The sequence below is a fragment of the Podospora pseudoanserina genome, chromosome 1, assembly GCF_035222485.1.
Source record: "Podospora pseudoanserina strain CBS 124.78 chromosome 1, whole genome shotgun sequence".
Lineage (NCBI taxonomy): Eukaryota > Fungi > Ascomycota > Sordariomycetes > Sordariales > Podosporaceae > Podospora > Podospora pseudoanserina.
Window position 1 is genome coordinate 7,818,374 of NC_085920.1, and position 17,604 is coordinate 7,835,977.

General features: G+C 49.1%; 1 protein-coding gene across 1 annotated transcript; it reads right to left on the minus strand.

Moving 5' to 3' along the window:
• Positions 1-16,419: 16,419 nt before the first annotated feature.
• Positions 16,420-16,731, minus strand: QC764_121895 (uncharacterized protein; the record flags this gene model as incomplete). Its single annotated transcript, XM_062943429.1, has 1 exon — positions 16,420-16,731. One exon carries the CDS (start codon positions 16,729-16,731, stop codon positions 16,420-16,422), a length of 312 nt encoding a protein of 103 aa, XP_062806543.1.
• Between the last annotated feature and the right edge of the window lie 873 nt (positions 16,732-17,604).

Sequence of the window (17,604 nt, forward strand, 5' to 3'; positions counted from 1 at the left end):
AGTCATTCGGGCCTCTCGGCTGCGAAGTCTGACCCCTGGAAGATACGGAGACATTGTGGATTAACGCTTTAGCTCGGTCGTGTTGCAGGATTCATAAAATCATACCGTCGGCTACGCCGGGTATCCTGCGACATTGGGGTTGAACCGTGTAATCGCTGTCGGGTGCTAGTAAGGTTAGTCGTCATGTCAAGTGGCTGTGGACAGCAGTGCGTGTCCATACCACTGTGCACTTTGACGATTCCTGTGACAAGGGCTGGAGTTCAGGGCTTGGAACAACATAGGTTCAATTCATTTCAATAGTCTTCAGTGGCCTCAAGATCCTTGATGAGGAATCTTTTCATGCGAGAAAATGCCACTGAGAAGGAACCGCGATAACAGCGGCATTCGGTGGGACTGTGGGCGGTTGTGTTGATAATATCGGTAGGCATGTCAAAGCCTTGAAACCTGTCTTCTAGGAGGTGGCGAGAAGCCGCTGTCTGAGACGGGCATGGGGATAAGCGCTCAGTCCCCATGGGCGTCGAACTCAACAGAAACACCCAAGGTGGCTGCCAGCTCTCTTTACATTTGCTTTGCAATTCTTCCTTTGAACGACACAAGGGAATATGTACAGAGCGAGGGCGACAGTGCCAGGACATTCTACACGAAAATCTCAGGACTCATCAAATTCGCCTTACCATTCATAGTCGAACGGTCAGAATCAGGACCTCTTGGCCCAACCAATGTCAACCAGACCGTTGACTTTACTTGGCGATGCGGAGAGCGTCACCTTACGATAGGAGATCCTAATAAGCCTGAGATGATTGATGCCGCAAAATGGCTGGGAGATGAAGGAAATCACGATCGGATATGGCTAGAAAAAGAGATAAGAGGGTAAGTATAACCGCCTCATATTGATAGCTCCGTACTGATAGGTATAATATAGATACTGCCATAAATACAAATGCTTCGTTGGAGTAGTATATGACGGCCTGTCCCTCCTGATCCTTATATTTTGCAAGCTCAGACGGTTCAGAATATCTGGGAGGAAAACTGCCAGGTTAGCGGCCTTCTTTTCTCAGGCAACAATGCATCATTGCGCTATGGCCTCTTCCGGGCAGTGGCCCATCAGGTTCGAAGAATGCAAGCTGCCACAGCCCCGGCAGCGATAGTGGATGGTTATGTTCGCAGACACAATTGGTTGTCAGGGTATCCTTATTGGGTCAATGGACATGACGAAAATGAGGAACACGAAGCACATCCTAATGGCCATATACGGAAACTTGATCCGAGTGGCGCATGGTACTGGGCTGATACGAATCACAATCCCATCTTGGACTAGAATGGTGAAACTGTTTGGGATACTATTAGCCTCATGTGATGAACCACTCATCAGAACCTCTGAGAGGGAAACTGGTTGGATGCTGCTTCTGAATGACGGTTCGGTGTAGCTAAAAGGTACATACAGTGTCACGGGTAGCACAGCCAGACTCTCATTTCGAGAGAAATCCAATGCTGTTTCTGGAAGACATACTGCCAAAATCTGAGGAAGATTTCTTCTTCATTTCTACATTTATACCCCTAAGTCTTCCAATGAAGCTGAAGCATATAAGCGCTGATAAAAAAAATCGAAAATAAAACGGGCTGTAGGAAATATAGGTACTTCGGTATATCGAGCTTGTATTTTCAAGCTCTTAGGAAGAACGATAATGAAGCATAACTAACTCTTTATATATCTGGACATTTACCACTCCGATCTTCGAAGCCGAAATCAAGATTATATATGTGCTATCGCAAGGAATGCGTTTTGCTGAGGATTCAGCTGTAAGATTGGATCACGTTTGGATATTCGTGTACGTTCATGCTGGACTGGCTTATCACTGCGGCATACCACCCACTAGTTTCGCAAACAAAGCGTACTTGAGGGAAGAGGGCCCAGGTGGTCAAGGACCCACTGCCAAGATATTAATTCACTAACAGTGGGCCTCTAACTGATCGGGTAGCCCACGTCCCGCTGCCAAGATATCAAGATGGTGACTGAACCCCTTAGATATCAGTTTATCCGCACAGCGCACGTCGGATATCTCAGCTCCCACAATTCCGACATAAGGTTTCTATTATTAGGCAGTATGCGGACGATTCCTTTGCGTAAAAATAACACTGCTGGGGGAGCCAAGACCCCGGCAGCTACCTAGGAAATAAGATATGATAACGCAGAAACACGTCATGGAGCAATAGCAAAGGCGAAGCTCTCCCAGTTTCGCTCTTTTGGATAGAAAATCCGCACGGGGAGAAATATCTCGTGAATGTTTAGGGTTTATCACACGATTAACAGATTCCACGTCAATGTCAGGTTCAGCCCATGGTGGCTGTATCCTAAAAATTTAGCCGCCTAGTTCAGCTACGCCCACTGGTTTGGGGTGCGGCCACAGGCCTGAGGGTTTGAGTAAGGAAGTGGGGCTCTCAGGGGTTCAGGGGTCATGTATATAAGCGGTCTGCTTCGGGCATTCTATTTTAGACAGGACATCGACTTTTATTTCTTCATATTTTTGTGCCTTGCACGCGTGCAGGCAATTCTGGCCCTCTGATCAGGCCGATCAGGTGCTTATTATGTGGTCTGCGAGCCCATAGAGTCTTTTCTTTGTCCTACGTGGAGTGCGGCCTGCGAGCGAGCCACTGTCACGCAGGTGTATCCATTCAGAGACCCTGTTGAGGGTATATTTGCGGTATTGTGGTTGGTTTGTGTGTTTTCTCACCATTTCACCACATGTGACCAATCAGATCGTTTCGATCCTTCCCCTGAACCACCTCAGGCGTCCTAAATCTTTTCTCTTTAATATTAGTCGATAAACTGAGAAATCGACTTTAATCGCACTAACTCTAACCCTGTTCGTCATCTACGGGCAATCCCTCCGGATTAAACCTCTTACTCAACCGCGGGGCACGGATTTATTTACTTCGGAGTTATTATGATATTGCCCCACAATGTCCTAGAGCCGGCCGGCATTGTCAGCATCCCGCTCCTAATGAAAAGAAGTCAGGGAGACTGAGACAGCCGGCCAGCCTAACTGGGCTCGCCGGTCAGGCGCCCAATCAGTGAAGAACTTCTATTTTCATATTAGCGTGGTGGTTCTGGGAAAAGAAAATCCGCCTTGCTAGCAGTCAGACGGAGGTTGTGACCTCGCTAGCTTTAAGAGACCCTAGTTAACGTAAGGTAACCCAGATATGATCTACCTTACTTACGAATTATGACGAGGCTGTCGTTTCTAGGTAGCGAGGTACAATTGGATGGTAGCGCAAGTGGGAAAGTACTTGTGCAGCGTTGTTGGTTGTCAGTGTGCGGCGGTATGTTGCATTGACGGCCGGGGCACGATGACGCTGTTATGATGTTGTTGGTTGAAGCTACCGCGGCAGGGTAGTAATTAGGTTGTCAGTTGTCTGAACCCCTGCATCAGGTAAACCGCCGTCTTAACATGAGATAAACGACGAGATCAAAGTAATCTCTTTTGAAAAAGAGAGCTGATCATGATGGGAAGCATCTGATATCCAAGTACTAGAATACCTGGGGCTCTTTTAGAGTATGACCAATTCTTCGAACAACTTTCTCTCTCTTCACCATACGGTTCAAGTTCCATAAAACTTCACAATGATACACCGTGTTAAGCATGGAAGGCCACCCATGCAAAACAAATCCAAGGGTCCAAATGCCATCTCCACAAGGCAAGCCCTGCGAGATGCCAAGAGGCAAAAGAACCGTCAGCCGCTTATAGAAGGATCTCGGGTACTACCATCGTTTATTATGCCTGAACCGCTACCCGAAAATTGTTTACTGACAATGGTTTCTGCAATACCGGGCCCGTGGACCGTTTGAACCGCCAACATAGTCCTCCCATCCTAGGATCACATGGCTACTGCAGAGCACAGAGCCAGGGTCCTATTGGTTACCTTTTCGGTGAAACATACGGAGTTAGATCTAAGAGGTCCTTCATTGAGCATAAGATCGTATTTCGCAAAAAGTTAATGTTAGCTAAACTTAACTGTTGGGACCAGGTTCATCACCAACATGATGGCATGTCCGAAAATTGCGGGATATGACTAAATAAGCCCTGTGGTCCTATGCCAAGGTGATTAACGGTAAATAATGCCGAGCATGGAGATGAATGACCTTGTGTTGAATAGCTTAATGGCTGGCTAAGTCTCTTTAGAGGAGAGGGACGTGATAGAAACAAAGGCACTGCGTATGCCTAGATGCTGTTACTTCTCACAAAGGCACTGCCGTCAGTGGTCAGCCTAGCACCCATGCAGTTATTCACGATGCCAGGTTTCTATCCATCATATAGACTCCCCAAAGTAGCACTCATGTTGTCAGCGTTGTAAGTCCTTAACAACAAAACGAATTGGTCAACTTCACCGCCGTCAACCAGATGTTTAGGGGGGCTTGGCCAAAGCAACATCATACCAACAACAGTAGACCGTGATCCTACGAGAGGAGATGCCTGTCTGTCTGTTGGAGCCAACGCATGACTCCGAGCATCTCCGGAGATGAAAACACACCATGTGAGGACTTGTGACGCTTGGCTTGGACAAGATGGTGACAGGAAGACATCAAGAACCGAGTATATAACCTCGACCATCGCCTCCCTTTTCTCCTTCAACTCAACAGCCATTAGCAGCATCCTCTCCTCTCAACAGCCTCTTCAACTCCTTTATCTTCACTCCTCTATCAAGACCTTAAGTCTACCAACCCCCTCAACCGCCAAAATGCAGTTCAAAACCGCCACCATCGCCCTCATCGCCACCTTCTTCACCGCCGGTCAAGGCGCCCCCGCCGCTAGCATCGAGTCTCCTGAGATTGATGCCGCCGTCGCCACCGGCACTACCAACGAGCCCGTCTTCTGGCAGGCTCCCTTCGCCGACGCCACTCCCAACCCTGCCGTCGGTGTCCTCACCAAGCGCCGCGACCATTGCGGTGCCTCCACTTTCGAGAACCGCGGCTCGGGTGGCTCCCCCTTTGTGAGCGATTGCGAGCGGATCATCCGCAACTTGAGCGGTGACGGCTCGTGGCCGCTTTCTTTTGAGCCTCATAAGGAGATTGCTAGTTATGGCTCTTGGTGCGGCCCCATCCCATCCCCAGACAGAAAGAGTTGCATTGACTGACTTGATAATATACAGCCACTTCGGTATTGAATGGGGCCAGCTCCACCGCGGCACTGTCATGGTTGGCACTTCGGACGTCAAGGATCTCATCCGCGACTCCATCAGCAAGTTCCGCCGCAGCGATGGCAGAGTTGGCTCTCGCGGCATCATGCCCTGCGGTCCGGATGACATTGCTATTGTTTGGGGTCTTTACTAGAGAACTATAGGTGGCTGATGCATCCTTGGAGGGATTGAGAGCCGCTGATGGGTTCCTGTTGGATCGATTTTAAACTGGTGTTGTTCGTTTCTTAAGGGGTTTCAGTGCAGGTAATTAGAGTATTTTCCGGGGAAGGGAATTAGTGTGCTTGGTGTAATTAGGGACGGTAGAATACATATTGTGTGCGATTTGAATATCTCTCTCTCTCTCTCATGAATGACTCAAACATTCGCAAAATGAACCACCGGCCTCTCCGGCATCCTCAACAGCCCCGGCGCATACTCCCTCAGCAGCTTCTCCCTCGCCTCCCGGCCCCATACCTCCGCTTCCAATCATCATGCACCGTCATCCCCGCGCTCTCCTTCACCAACCTGAGCCTCCTCAAACTATCTACCCGCAGGTGACTTACTGCCAAAACAGGCTCAACCGCGCCTTTCACCGGAGGCTTATCTCTATACTCCCCCCCGTGCTTCTTATTCGCTCCGTTCATAACGCGTCGAACGCGTTCAACGCGCTCGGCCATGCCGGGATAACCAAGAAGAGCCTTAAGGAGAAATTCGCGATGCTAAAGCTATTATCGACCTCCCACTCGATCCGAAGCTATACGCAAAGATCTAAAGTCCCGACAAACGGTTTTACCACCTCCGTGCGCACTTCAAGCTGAAGGATGGACCTTCTTGGGTAAACGCCCACGGCACACTACTCCTACGGCTCACGGAAAGCGATTCGAGCTCTACAGACGGTAATTTCTGGGCTTACCACGAGTGCTACAACACCTTTAACGCGGAGGCAGCAACTTCCCCAGCCAAACACCTCCGACAAAAGCAAGGTATTACGAAGGATGGCAAGCTTCTAGGAGCAAACAATGCTGGTAAGAGATCGTTTTCGGCAATTAACGAGCTTTTCCAAGCTCGAACCACTAAGAAGATAAAGCTCCCGCCCCCTATAAAGACCTAAGACCGCTTCCAGGAGCTCCTAGTCAAGTGGGTTTCCGATTCAGATATCCCATTTTCCGTGGTTAAACACAAGCACTTCCGGAACCGCCGCTTTTTTTGCTGTTGTTGCGCACTATTTCGATACTGTGGGGGACTGCAACACCCGCTTACTCGCCCTCCCGCGGGTCAAGGGCACTCACAATGGCGAAAACCTCGCCAAAGGAGTGGTTGAGGTTGTCGAGCGCTTTGGCTTTTAAGCTAAAGTAGGAGTTTTCTAAGCTGATAACGCGGAAAATAACGATACGTGCGTTACCGAACTTCTACGATACTTCAACCCACATTTTTACACGCAGTAACTTGATCTCATCTAATCTCTTAAGCGAGTGCGCTGCGTGGGCCATATATTAAACCTCGTTGCCAGAGCTTTCCTTAATGGCGAAAACAAAGAAGTGATCAGGAAGTTAGCTGAGGGCTCAGATGAGCGACTTTCTGCGGAACAGGAGAGGGAGCTTCTTAACGCGTGGCGAGAAACTGGGCTAGGGGATAAGCTACACTACCTCGTGCACTTCGCCCGCCGTACGCCCCAGCGCAGGGACGCTTTCGACGACTTTACGGAAAGTATTTTGCCCCTGTTTTCCCCCGATTTCCCCCTTCTCCACCGAAAAAAAGATATTATATTAGGTTTAGTGCTGAATTGGTGTTTTTTTATAAGCAAGCTTACCGAGGCGGAACGCGAAGAAATTGGTGCTATCCTCGTTGATTCTGTAATTCGAAATCTTTAGCTAAAGGCTAATAACGATATTCGCTGGTACTCGGTATACCATATAATTAAGCGCGCCCTTATTCTCCGCGATCTCCTCACCAACTTCAGCGCCCGGTATAATCGATTAGGGGATCTCAGCGACGAAGCTGTACTCTCTTCAGAGGGTTGGGCAGTTCTGACAGAGATCAAAGCTCTATTGGCCCCGTTCAAGTTTATTACGAAAAAGTTCGAGGGAAGGAAGCCCAATCTTTGTGACGCTATCACCCAGTGTTGCAGAAAGCTCAAACACAGTCAACTCCAGCGCTCAGACCTTCGATGAAAACATTCAATCAACTCAGAACTCACCATAACCAAGTCAGAGCAGCAGTAAAACAGGCGAGACCAACAGTCACCCGGGAAAAAGTAAAAGTCATCTAGATCAAAGCACCGAGCCAGACCAGAGCAATCGGTCCAATGAAGTTGAGAGCCAATTCGTTGGTTCTCATCAGGAAGAGGGCCCAGATGGCACATGTTCGCCTGATTGGGATGAATCAAGATCCCACTGCCAAGATTTTAATTCCTTAACAGTGGGCCTTTCATTAGTTAGTTCAACAACTTCAAATGTCGCAGTGCTAATTATTTTCAGATGATGCTCAAAATAACATGAATAGCAAAGGGGTGGGGTGCGACTTGTTATGGTGACACCCCATAAGCGAGGCCGAAAAGGGCAAAACATTTCCTTCGACCGTGAAGAATAATCTTGGATTGCCGATACTCCGGAAAGTGCGGGCTCCCCTCAGGATTTGACAGTATTCCCAGGAAGGTCACGGCAGGCCGGGTATTTGAGCAGATGACGGAAGTCCCCATGCTATTCGACATCTATTTTCGGGTAGCTTGGAGCACAAGCTTGGTTATGTCGTGGAACGGGACCACTGGCTGTTTTGACGGAGTTGATCCAGTTGAGAGGAAGACGTTTAAGGTGTCCAAGGATCATGTGTTTTCGAGACTCAAAGACTTGGAATTGACCGGCAAGCGGTGGCTAGAAGCATGAGGAGATGTAAGCATAGAGGCGAGAATAGAAGGTACTTTCCAAAAAAATAGGACCGTGTTATATAGTGTATCTAAGATCAGATGGACCTAGCTTAGTTACATGTACATATCTATTCAATGTAGTCTTGAAGTCAATGCAGAGAATGAAAGCGTCCAACACCACACACCTCAATACCCAAACAAGTATCCCCCACATCAAGAACGGTGGGAGTCTAATTCCTTAGCAGTTACCTTCAGACTAGGTTGGTGTAACTCAATGTAGTGGTAGATTTGAATCCATGACCCTATTGTCAAATATATCTGCTTGAGGGTCAAGCTACACAGCAGGGTATGTCGACTCATGAAATTAATCATGGCGTCACATTTGGTCACGCCGTTCTCAAGCTCAAAATCTCTTAAGGACGGGAAGTGCATTTTCGCTAGAGGAAGACACTTGAACCGCACTGGGCTCCTCAGTCACAACTTTTGGATATTCGGGAATAACGCAAGGAAGTTGGCCGCGCTCGCACCCCGGGCGTCTTGAACAAGGAAAGGGTTAAGTCGCAAGTCGGTGACATGCTGAAAGGACACGTCATGCCACGCATCGTGCCTAAAGATACCTTGAAGTTCGAGGTGTCTGATGCTGGGAAACAGATGAAGGCGAGATAGCACAAGCCGAAGCGTATCCTCGATGCTGTTGTCCAACTTGGGCAGAATCCAGATTTTCTCGATCAGTCTAGCGTATTGCGGCTTCTTAGGCTTACGCCAGCCATATTTTCTCAGATGCCCCACCGTAAGCTTTTGAAGTTAGGGAAATAACCGGAGAAGCTTAACCAGCTTAATCTGACGTTCTTGCATTGTGCTCCTGCGCTCCGACTCCACAAACCTCTCGAATTGGTGGAATGCCATATCCGCACTTGGTCCAAATTGACGTTGAACCGCAATTCCATCTCTACCATACAATAGAGGATGAAATTCTCAGTCGATTCACGATGACGGTTTCCAACAGCCATGGTAGATAGTGAGCTCTTTAGTATGAACAGCGGATGACGGCTCTTCTGATATAAAATGTTGAAATTCGCTAAGACAAGATGATGTGCTGAGTACAGACAGATGTTGTGCAAGGGCGATGAAGCCAGGGCCTGCGCATCGACGACACACTAATCTGAAGGCAGAGAGATCCTGCACGGATAGCTGTAGGGCAATGGCTAGGAGTGTCTCCTGGGGTAACCGGTACATCGTTGGAGTGAACAGATCGAGCAAGGCAGCAAGGAGCAGCATCAGAAAGGCATCAGTCGAAAGCTTGGACCATGGTGTTTTCTCTGGTACCAGTCCATGGCGTCTTATCCCTTGCTTAGCAGTGTACCCAGGAAATATATATTATTCGTCGAGATCCTCGATCTCAGCGTTTGGGTGAGCTAGAAACCCATCCCCCCACGTCAAACTTCTGGCTGCCTGTCTTGTGAAACTGTCTAAGACCCACAGTCCGACCTGCTCTCGAGAATGTTGTCAGGGACGCAATCTACCATGAGCTCTGTCGAAGGGTGCCAACCACGAGCACGGCAAGTAATCGATCTTACCCAGGAAAGCGACAACCAACTGACCGCCAGCCATGCGTTGATCAAGGCAGGTATCGATCTCACGGATGACACGTTCACAATTGTCATATCTGTTCAGTTGTGATCCAGAAGAATAGCCAGTGCAGTGAGATCATGGCGTGCATTTCTTGCGGCTGCCTTACTTGCCATGCTTGTCATCTACTTCCTCACACCTGTCGTGAGGATGGATATAAGAGACGATGGTTCCGAGTCTACGGCACCGACTGCCGCGTCTGCTTCGAGGGATGGTCAACTGGGAAGAAGATATTTACATCTAGATGCGGTAAGTGGTCAGTCTGAGATAATTTCAACACTAGCTGACAAAGTTCAAGGTCATGTGATGTGTGGACATTGTTATCGACGTTGGATTAGGTACGGAGGTGAACGGTGCCCAACATGCAACACACGCACGACAGAACAACAGTTCTTCATCATCATTCTTTCTTTTAGAGCGGAACGTTTGGCTGTATAAAGACGATTTGATCTAATTTCTGATTCATCGTTCAATGTAATTCATATTAAACCTAAGTACCAGATAATATCCATCTAATTTCATTCACTTAATGTATGTATCTAATCCAAGCGTAAATAAGACTTAATTTCCAAGATCGCGGCTCCTGAATTAGGTTGTAAGTAGATGTAATTTTGTCCTCGATGAAGTTAACCTACGGTCGTGTTCCCATACGGCAATCTTCACCTTTTTCTTCCAGAAGTTGTAGTTTTGCTGGGAAATCCTGCCATTTCGCAAAGCCCTACGTAATCTCATATTGATATCGTTTGCATGGTCTTTCAGCACACGCTGGTTGTACTTCTTCTTTATCATACGAGACAGCTCCCATGATGACTTTACTGCAGTGACTAAGCCCGCGAGAGCGGCAGCTGATGCCAAAGAACTGGGCAAGTATGAAGCCATAGAGATACTAGTACCGGCAGTTGAATGAGAGCAGAGTGGATAAGCAAAGCGGGAATGAATGGAGGCAACTGCGGGCGTTTTGTACTTACCTACCCTTATGTGGTGTTAAATACCATAAACCGATTTTAAATTAACTTAAATAGGCACTGGGTCAGGTACTGATTATTTTCGAGGTCAACCAGAACCGAAAAACCTAGCAATTGAGCCCTATTGGCTCTCGACTCCAAGGGCCCACATTATGCGGCTCTGCAGATCCCTGCAACGTAAATAAGAATTTTTAGTTGGGCATTACCGGGTTGTATCGCGAACTGGGAGGCCGAGATATCGAAATGAATGCCAAATGGGATGCTGGGAAGGGTATGCACGTGAACGATACGTGGGTGTGCACCACCCTCCCATTCCCTCGCAGGGACATCAGGCCCATCGAAAGGTTCGAAGGCAAGCCGTTCATCAAACTCAGCCTTCTTCTCCACCAGTAATCTCAATAGCCAAGTCGCTGTGGGAGCGACCTCAGCGAAACGACTCTCCCTGTCTTCGAAGGCCTTAGTGGTCCTTTGAACAGGTTCAAGAATGGGCTTTAAGCTCTTCAATATATCCCAGTCAAAAGGAAGTAATTGATCTTCGGCCGGGAGGCGCTTCTTCACATCCTTTCCTTGTAAGGCCTTTCGGCAAAACTGATCAATCTGGTCCTTCAAGATCAACGCCCGTTCAATCATCTGGTAGGCTCAGTTCCAACGGGTCGCGTTGTCAGTCACCAGGCGGTCAAATGGAAGGTCTCCAGGCAAGCAATGGATCCCCATCTCAGCCAATTCCTCAGAAGGAAGACGGCCATGACAGATATCAGCAAAAGCTTCACTTCTCACTGTACTGCGGTAAAGGAACCAGACGACGTTGTGGAGCTTTCCTCAAGGACCCAGCTTGCGCCAGCTTTTGAGGAAGGCTTCACCGGAAGGCGTGTCAAAACGGCGTGTTGTGAGGCAATATCGAGAGTCTCTAGAATCTCGTCGTCGTCCCCGGCTAAGAAGGCTTTAGCCACAAGGTTGATGACGTGGCCGAAGCAGAAGACTCGGCGTTGAAACACCATATCCTCGGCCACAACGGAATCACGACCTGGAAACCATGACTTGTATACCAATCTGATGGCTTTGTTTCGGCGCTTAGGCATGGCAACCTCATGGGGTGGAGGTGCGTGTTGGGGATCCTTGAGGTGTCCGACTAACAGGGCAGTTACCTGGCAAAGCGCATTCCTGATCTCCAGAGCCGACATTTCGGGAAATGAGGCCATTTCACGAAGCTGTAGTAAAATATCCTCCAATGAGCAGATGGTGGCAAGAGACAGGATTATCTGAAGGAGTGTACTTCTATCACCCAAGTCACTAAGCTTCCTTTACCGGCAATAAGTTCTGGAGCTCCCAGCAACCCGCAGATAAAAGAGATTCCTTGCAAACCAAGCCAACAGCGCCAGAAACGCAGGTAAATACAACCTCTGGGGCTGGTTCCCAGGTTCTCAACAATATGATGACCAAACGTGCATGTTTCAATAGTGGTTGACAGACCAAGTGGCCAGGACTCGGGGTTGGAAGATGGCGCCACCTTGGTGGCACTGGAACCGTTACCTAGGGACGATGGCAGCTGAGAAAGCCCCCGCACCATGCAGACCTGTCCTTTTCACCACACCACTACTATCACCACCACTCCTAGGCCGAAAGAGCAGAAGATTCAATCAACGTCCACCTTAACAATTCTTAACCGTAAAGGAAACACCAAGCACAGTCCTAATGTGTGAGATGAAGCGCTCGCAGTCGCTGCAGATAGGCCGGCTGACTTGTATGCTTGCCCGCACTGTCGGGGTCCTAGGGCACAGAGTTGCGAGATGCTGCAGTTCGAGATCCTGCTGCATCCACTCCCCTGGCTGGTCAACGGCGACGCCTTCGAATAGCTCGCTCGGAAGAATGACATGCTGGTTGATGTAGTAGGTCACGAGTTTCTTCTCAGCATGCGACGCATTATATGAGCCCGGCCACTTCAGCTCATCTTTCTTGTCCTCGGGCAGGGCGTAACTGATCAGTTGGCACAACTCGAGGACGCGGTCTCGCCAGAGGCGGTTGTTGAGGACATTCTCGACGGCAAAATCAGTGGACCAACCGCTGGTGGCACTCACGACAGGGAATAGCCTGCCACGGTCAAGGCGCGCCACCGTCTTGTGCCTGTTCGAGACGTCGTATGTTTTGATCTGCTCGTAGAAACCGATCTGGGTGCCCCAGCCGGTGGTTGTCGTGACAAAGTGACCACGGCTGGGCTCATTCGACGAGGAGCTTGCTGTTTCCTCGGCCCCCGTGACAGGCTCAAAGGCCTGGAGCTTGATAGCGATGATCCTGCGGTTGGACTCGGCTTCGCTACTCTCTTGGCAGTGGCTGAACACTTCTCGCATCCTCGCTGTCCTCCTCGACGGTTTCGAGTAAAAGTAGGCGCTGCGCCCCTTGCGGTCCTTTGCGTATGGATCGGCGCCGTGCTCGAGCAGAAAGTTCACAACCTTCAGCCGCCCCCAGAGCGCAGCCTCCATCAGCGGCGTCCGTCCGTGTCTGTCGGCATTGTTGAGGTCACCACCCTTGGCGTGGAGGAACTGGATCATATTATCATGGCCTTCAACTGCTACCAGGGCGATACAGTTGACACCGTCCTTATTTCTCCAGCCGACGAACGGATCATCTTTGTACGTCTTTAGCAGGGACGCGACTCCGTCAAAGTCGTTAAGGATGCAATCCGAATTGAAGAGGCTCTGTCGATGATTTCTATCCTGCATGAGCTCCGCCCAGGTCTTATCGGACGAGGGCTTTAGTATTTCTGTATCGCCGATACTAAGCTGCGCGGCCTGGTCCTCGAGCGTTTGCGGCTGATCGCGGTTGCTGTCGTCCCGCCCTGCTTGGAGGCTCTGGAAATCCCTGTTGGCTTCGTCGCCTTCCTCGCCTTCCTCCTCTTCATCGGCTTCCTCGCATTCCTCGTCCTCGCTCTCCTCGACCTCATCGTCATTGGGCAACGCGACGCCGACCGTCACGAAGAGGCCCCTTTCCTTGTCAATCCTGTACGAGTACTGCGCTTGAGACTGCTCTTCGAACGGGTAGCAGAGTTGGTAATCTCCTGAACCTGGACCGCAGTGTGCCAACCGAGTCTGGCCTGTCAGCGGAGATGGGCCAAGGCCATGACGATGGCACCTCAGGCAGTAAGGACAGACGACGCGCAAGGATCCGCTCCCCCACTCTATGACGAGCGCCAGGGGGGTCTGGTGCCCTCTGCTGTCGAGGATGCCGTTGGAAAGGGGTGGTTTGTGTGCCGTCATTGTTGGCGATGGTGTCCTTAGGCTGGAGCTTAGTTTGCGTGAGTGGTGGCTGCAACGTCGAGGTCGTGGAAGGATGTCATCTTCGAATTTGTCAAGATCAGACCTAATCACGTGTTAGGTCACATGGTTTTTGTCTGAGATCCTGGATATCTGCAGCCAGCTGAGCGATCCGCGAGCTGAAACTGACTTCGACCTCGCTAATGGGTTCAAGGGGAAAGACATGACTAGGTTGAGAAGATATCTCCGAGCTGGACCAAACTGTGATCCTGGAAGACGAGCGAGAGATCATTCCAATCCCCCGCTGGGTTGTGGTCACTGAGCCATGGTAGCCCGAGAATCACCGGGTGTTCATTGGCGAGCGTTGTCACGAATAGTGTAATCTTTTCGACGTGGAGGCCTATACCGAGAGTCACCATCGCGGTGTGCTTGATAGGGCCTGCCAGTCTTCCATCTGCCAATTTATGTTAGATACGCTCGGCGATCTCAGAGTTATGAGTACTAACAGTTTGGATACTAAGCGGAGGGAGGCATGGTTTAGGGGAGCCGCGACGTTGCGCCGAGGTTCGGCAGGGAGGCTGCTGCCTGATACGAGTTCCCTGTGCCTCCCTTACCGTCTCTTAATATCATCTTTTAAGGTCTCCAATCCATGCTCATTCATTATTTTACTGGTAAGAGGCTCGGAAAGCTCAAAGTCGATAGCAACGATCTTCTAATGAACACGTAGAAAGTTGTGGAGCCTTGGATCCCCATGAAGAACCACCTTTTCCGTAAGCAGGTCGTACATGTCCCGGAGTTCCTCAAGAAGGAGAGGATTATTTAGGTCTTTAATTGGGAGATTGTGTAGCGATACCTCTTTCATGTGACGAACCCCTCTCCAGAACCTCTGAAAGAGATACTGGTGGAAGGCACTTCTGAACAATCCTGGTTCGGTACAGCTAAACAGTGTACAACAAATGGCTTGTCTCAATCACAATAGTCTTGATACCAACAACTGTGACCTGAATTGCATACTGCGGAACTGTCTATCTACACCAGCCAGTTCCTCCGTATATACGAAACTTAAGCCCCCAAGTACCTCCGTACCTGGCTCACTCCGGCTCACTGGTGATCGGTGGTGATCCCTCATGGCTCACCTTTGCCAAGGAGTGAGCCTCCACTCACCCTGCAGCCCTGCCGCTGTGTCTCTCTTTCTGTTCAGCTATACCGAACCAGAATTGTTTAGAAGTGCCTTTAACTAGTATTACTTTTGGATATTTTAGATAGAGTTTCGTTACATGATATAAAGGTAAAACGTAACTTATAATCTATATATCAATAAAAATATTAAAGTTAAATTCATAGATAAATTAGTATATATTTAATATTAAGTAAAAAGGAAGTTAGGTTACTAAGTATAAATTAATAATTTTTAAGAACGTACCTTCGGAGGGATATTTAGTCGACTAACGTTACGTAGTAAATAAAGTAAATATACCCTGAATAATCCCTAAGTTAAGTAAGTAAATATTAAGTAGTCCCTGAGTAGAGTAAATAGACCCTAGGTAGTCCCCAATTTAGGTAAGTAAATCCTGAGCAATCTATAAGCAAAGTAGGTAAAAAGTGAGCAGATTGAAGCCGAAGATGAGCCGGTCCTGAGCTCAGCTTAGTTTAGTTTGGATAAAGCGGCGAGAAGTCACGTGGCAAATAGTAAGCACATTCCGGTGTTGTTACAGCTATATATAAACTCCATGAAGTATGCCCATGTAGGGTGGTACTGGTTATCATGGTACGTACGATCAGATAGATGGATGCATTCAGGTTGATACCTCGGTGGAAGACAGTAGGAACGCTTTTCGGCCAAATTCTGAGGAGACGTAAAGTGATTGGAGAAAGCTATTGGAGTGTAAAGAGATAATAATTACAAGGAAATACGCATATCCAGCTTCCCTGCCTACGTAATTATTCCAAACATTACCCTTTTATCCCCACAACTATATCCCTTTCCACATTAGCCCCGTTGAAAAAAAAAACATCCAATTATCTCCATCCCTTTGGGAACCTTGCAATCTGTGCCAACATAATTCATAGAAAACAAACAAAAGGTGTTAATCCTCTAACATGCCCCTCATGAATCGGTACCGTCAATTAGGTATCATCATCACCGTTAACCTCATAATCATCCTCTTCATACACCTCCCGCCAAAAGTCGGCACCGCACATTTTTGAGAGAGACGATCCTACTCGGGCAGACAGTTCCACTTGAGCTCAAGGAGATAGTGACGCAACCAATATTGCAACCGTCGTCGTCCACATAAAATGCAAGGTGGTGATAGTGTCATGGACACGCAACCAAATGTTGACAGGTGAGAAACGCCGGTAAGGGCTGCGTAGCAATGGATTCAACAGCCAACGTAGGCGTGAGACGGAGTATCGGGTGCAGCACCCGCCGATAGGTCGGACAGACGAGTTGGTCGGTGCTGTTTATGTTGTAGTATCTATCGGCTGTGAGTTTCAAGCAGTAGATGGGATCGTGCATATGATACAAGAGGAGTCCGAATCAACACGCTCCCTTTTCGCAAGCATCGCAAAGCGAGACAGAGCTGGCTACGACTGCGCTGCAGCCATGCTTGAGGCTGTGGTCGCAGAGCTTGTCGGACATTGAGCGAGCGTGGTTGGTGTCTGGTAGATATAATGGTTCAGGACGCGCGAGGGTGTGATGTACGGTGGTATTGGTGGGCTGACAGACTCGAAGATCGACCAGGTCTTGGTTTGATATAAAACGAAAGTGTGTCGATCCCAACAGAGCGAGCTGAGGTTCGAGCCGGACTGGCGATGGAGAAATGAAGGAGGGTGGACCTGCGATGATCATCCACCGGCTTTATATTCACCTCTATACCTCGCAGCGAATTACTCAACCCACCCTTCTCACAGCCTTCTGCCAACACAAAATCACCCTTCTTCTTCGTCACATCTCATGCCCTCCATCCTGCAACGGGGAAATCACCCCCATGCACGATTGCAGTCTTTAGTCGGGGGTACTCTGACTTCACTTCGCCGTCCAGCTGCGTCAACCTGCACTGTATTGACCTATTCGTCCAACTGCATGACGAGATGGAAGGGATGGAATGTGGAAGGAGTCAGAAAATAGCGGTCCAAGATAGGGACCCCACCTTGGTTATCCAGACGCAATCTAAACCGCGCGATGATACCACCCCTCCTTGATGCACTCGGCCCTTCCAGGCTTTTCGTTACCCCCAGCTTGCGCCACAAGTCAAGCGTTGGTTTCTGGCTCGTGTCTCCTAATTCCCGATAGGGCTCGTCCTACTTGCTCGCATTCACACCATGTTGTGAACTCCATGTTATATGCAGATGATCGGACATTCTGATGTGCCGAGAACTGGGTATTTTGGCATGCGGCCGCCCTCCCGCTTCCTGGTAACGAGAGAATCTTGTTGTGACTGGTTTGTGATATGATGCATCGCCCATTGCGTCCAATGGCCCGGTTATAGAGTGGACGGTGCATTTCTCTGCCCCCCAAGAGTGGGATGAGGTTCCTTTCATGCAATGTCGGTGGTGATGGAGTTTAGGGTAGGATGGCGCCTCGACAATACCAACCTGGAAGGTACCTAAGCTGTGCGATCCATACCATCAGGATGCACGTTGTTAATGTCTTTCATCTGGAAAGATCCATGAAAAGAAAGAGACTGTTGTCAGGTATGTCCGGCCGTTCCCGAGCACCCAG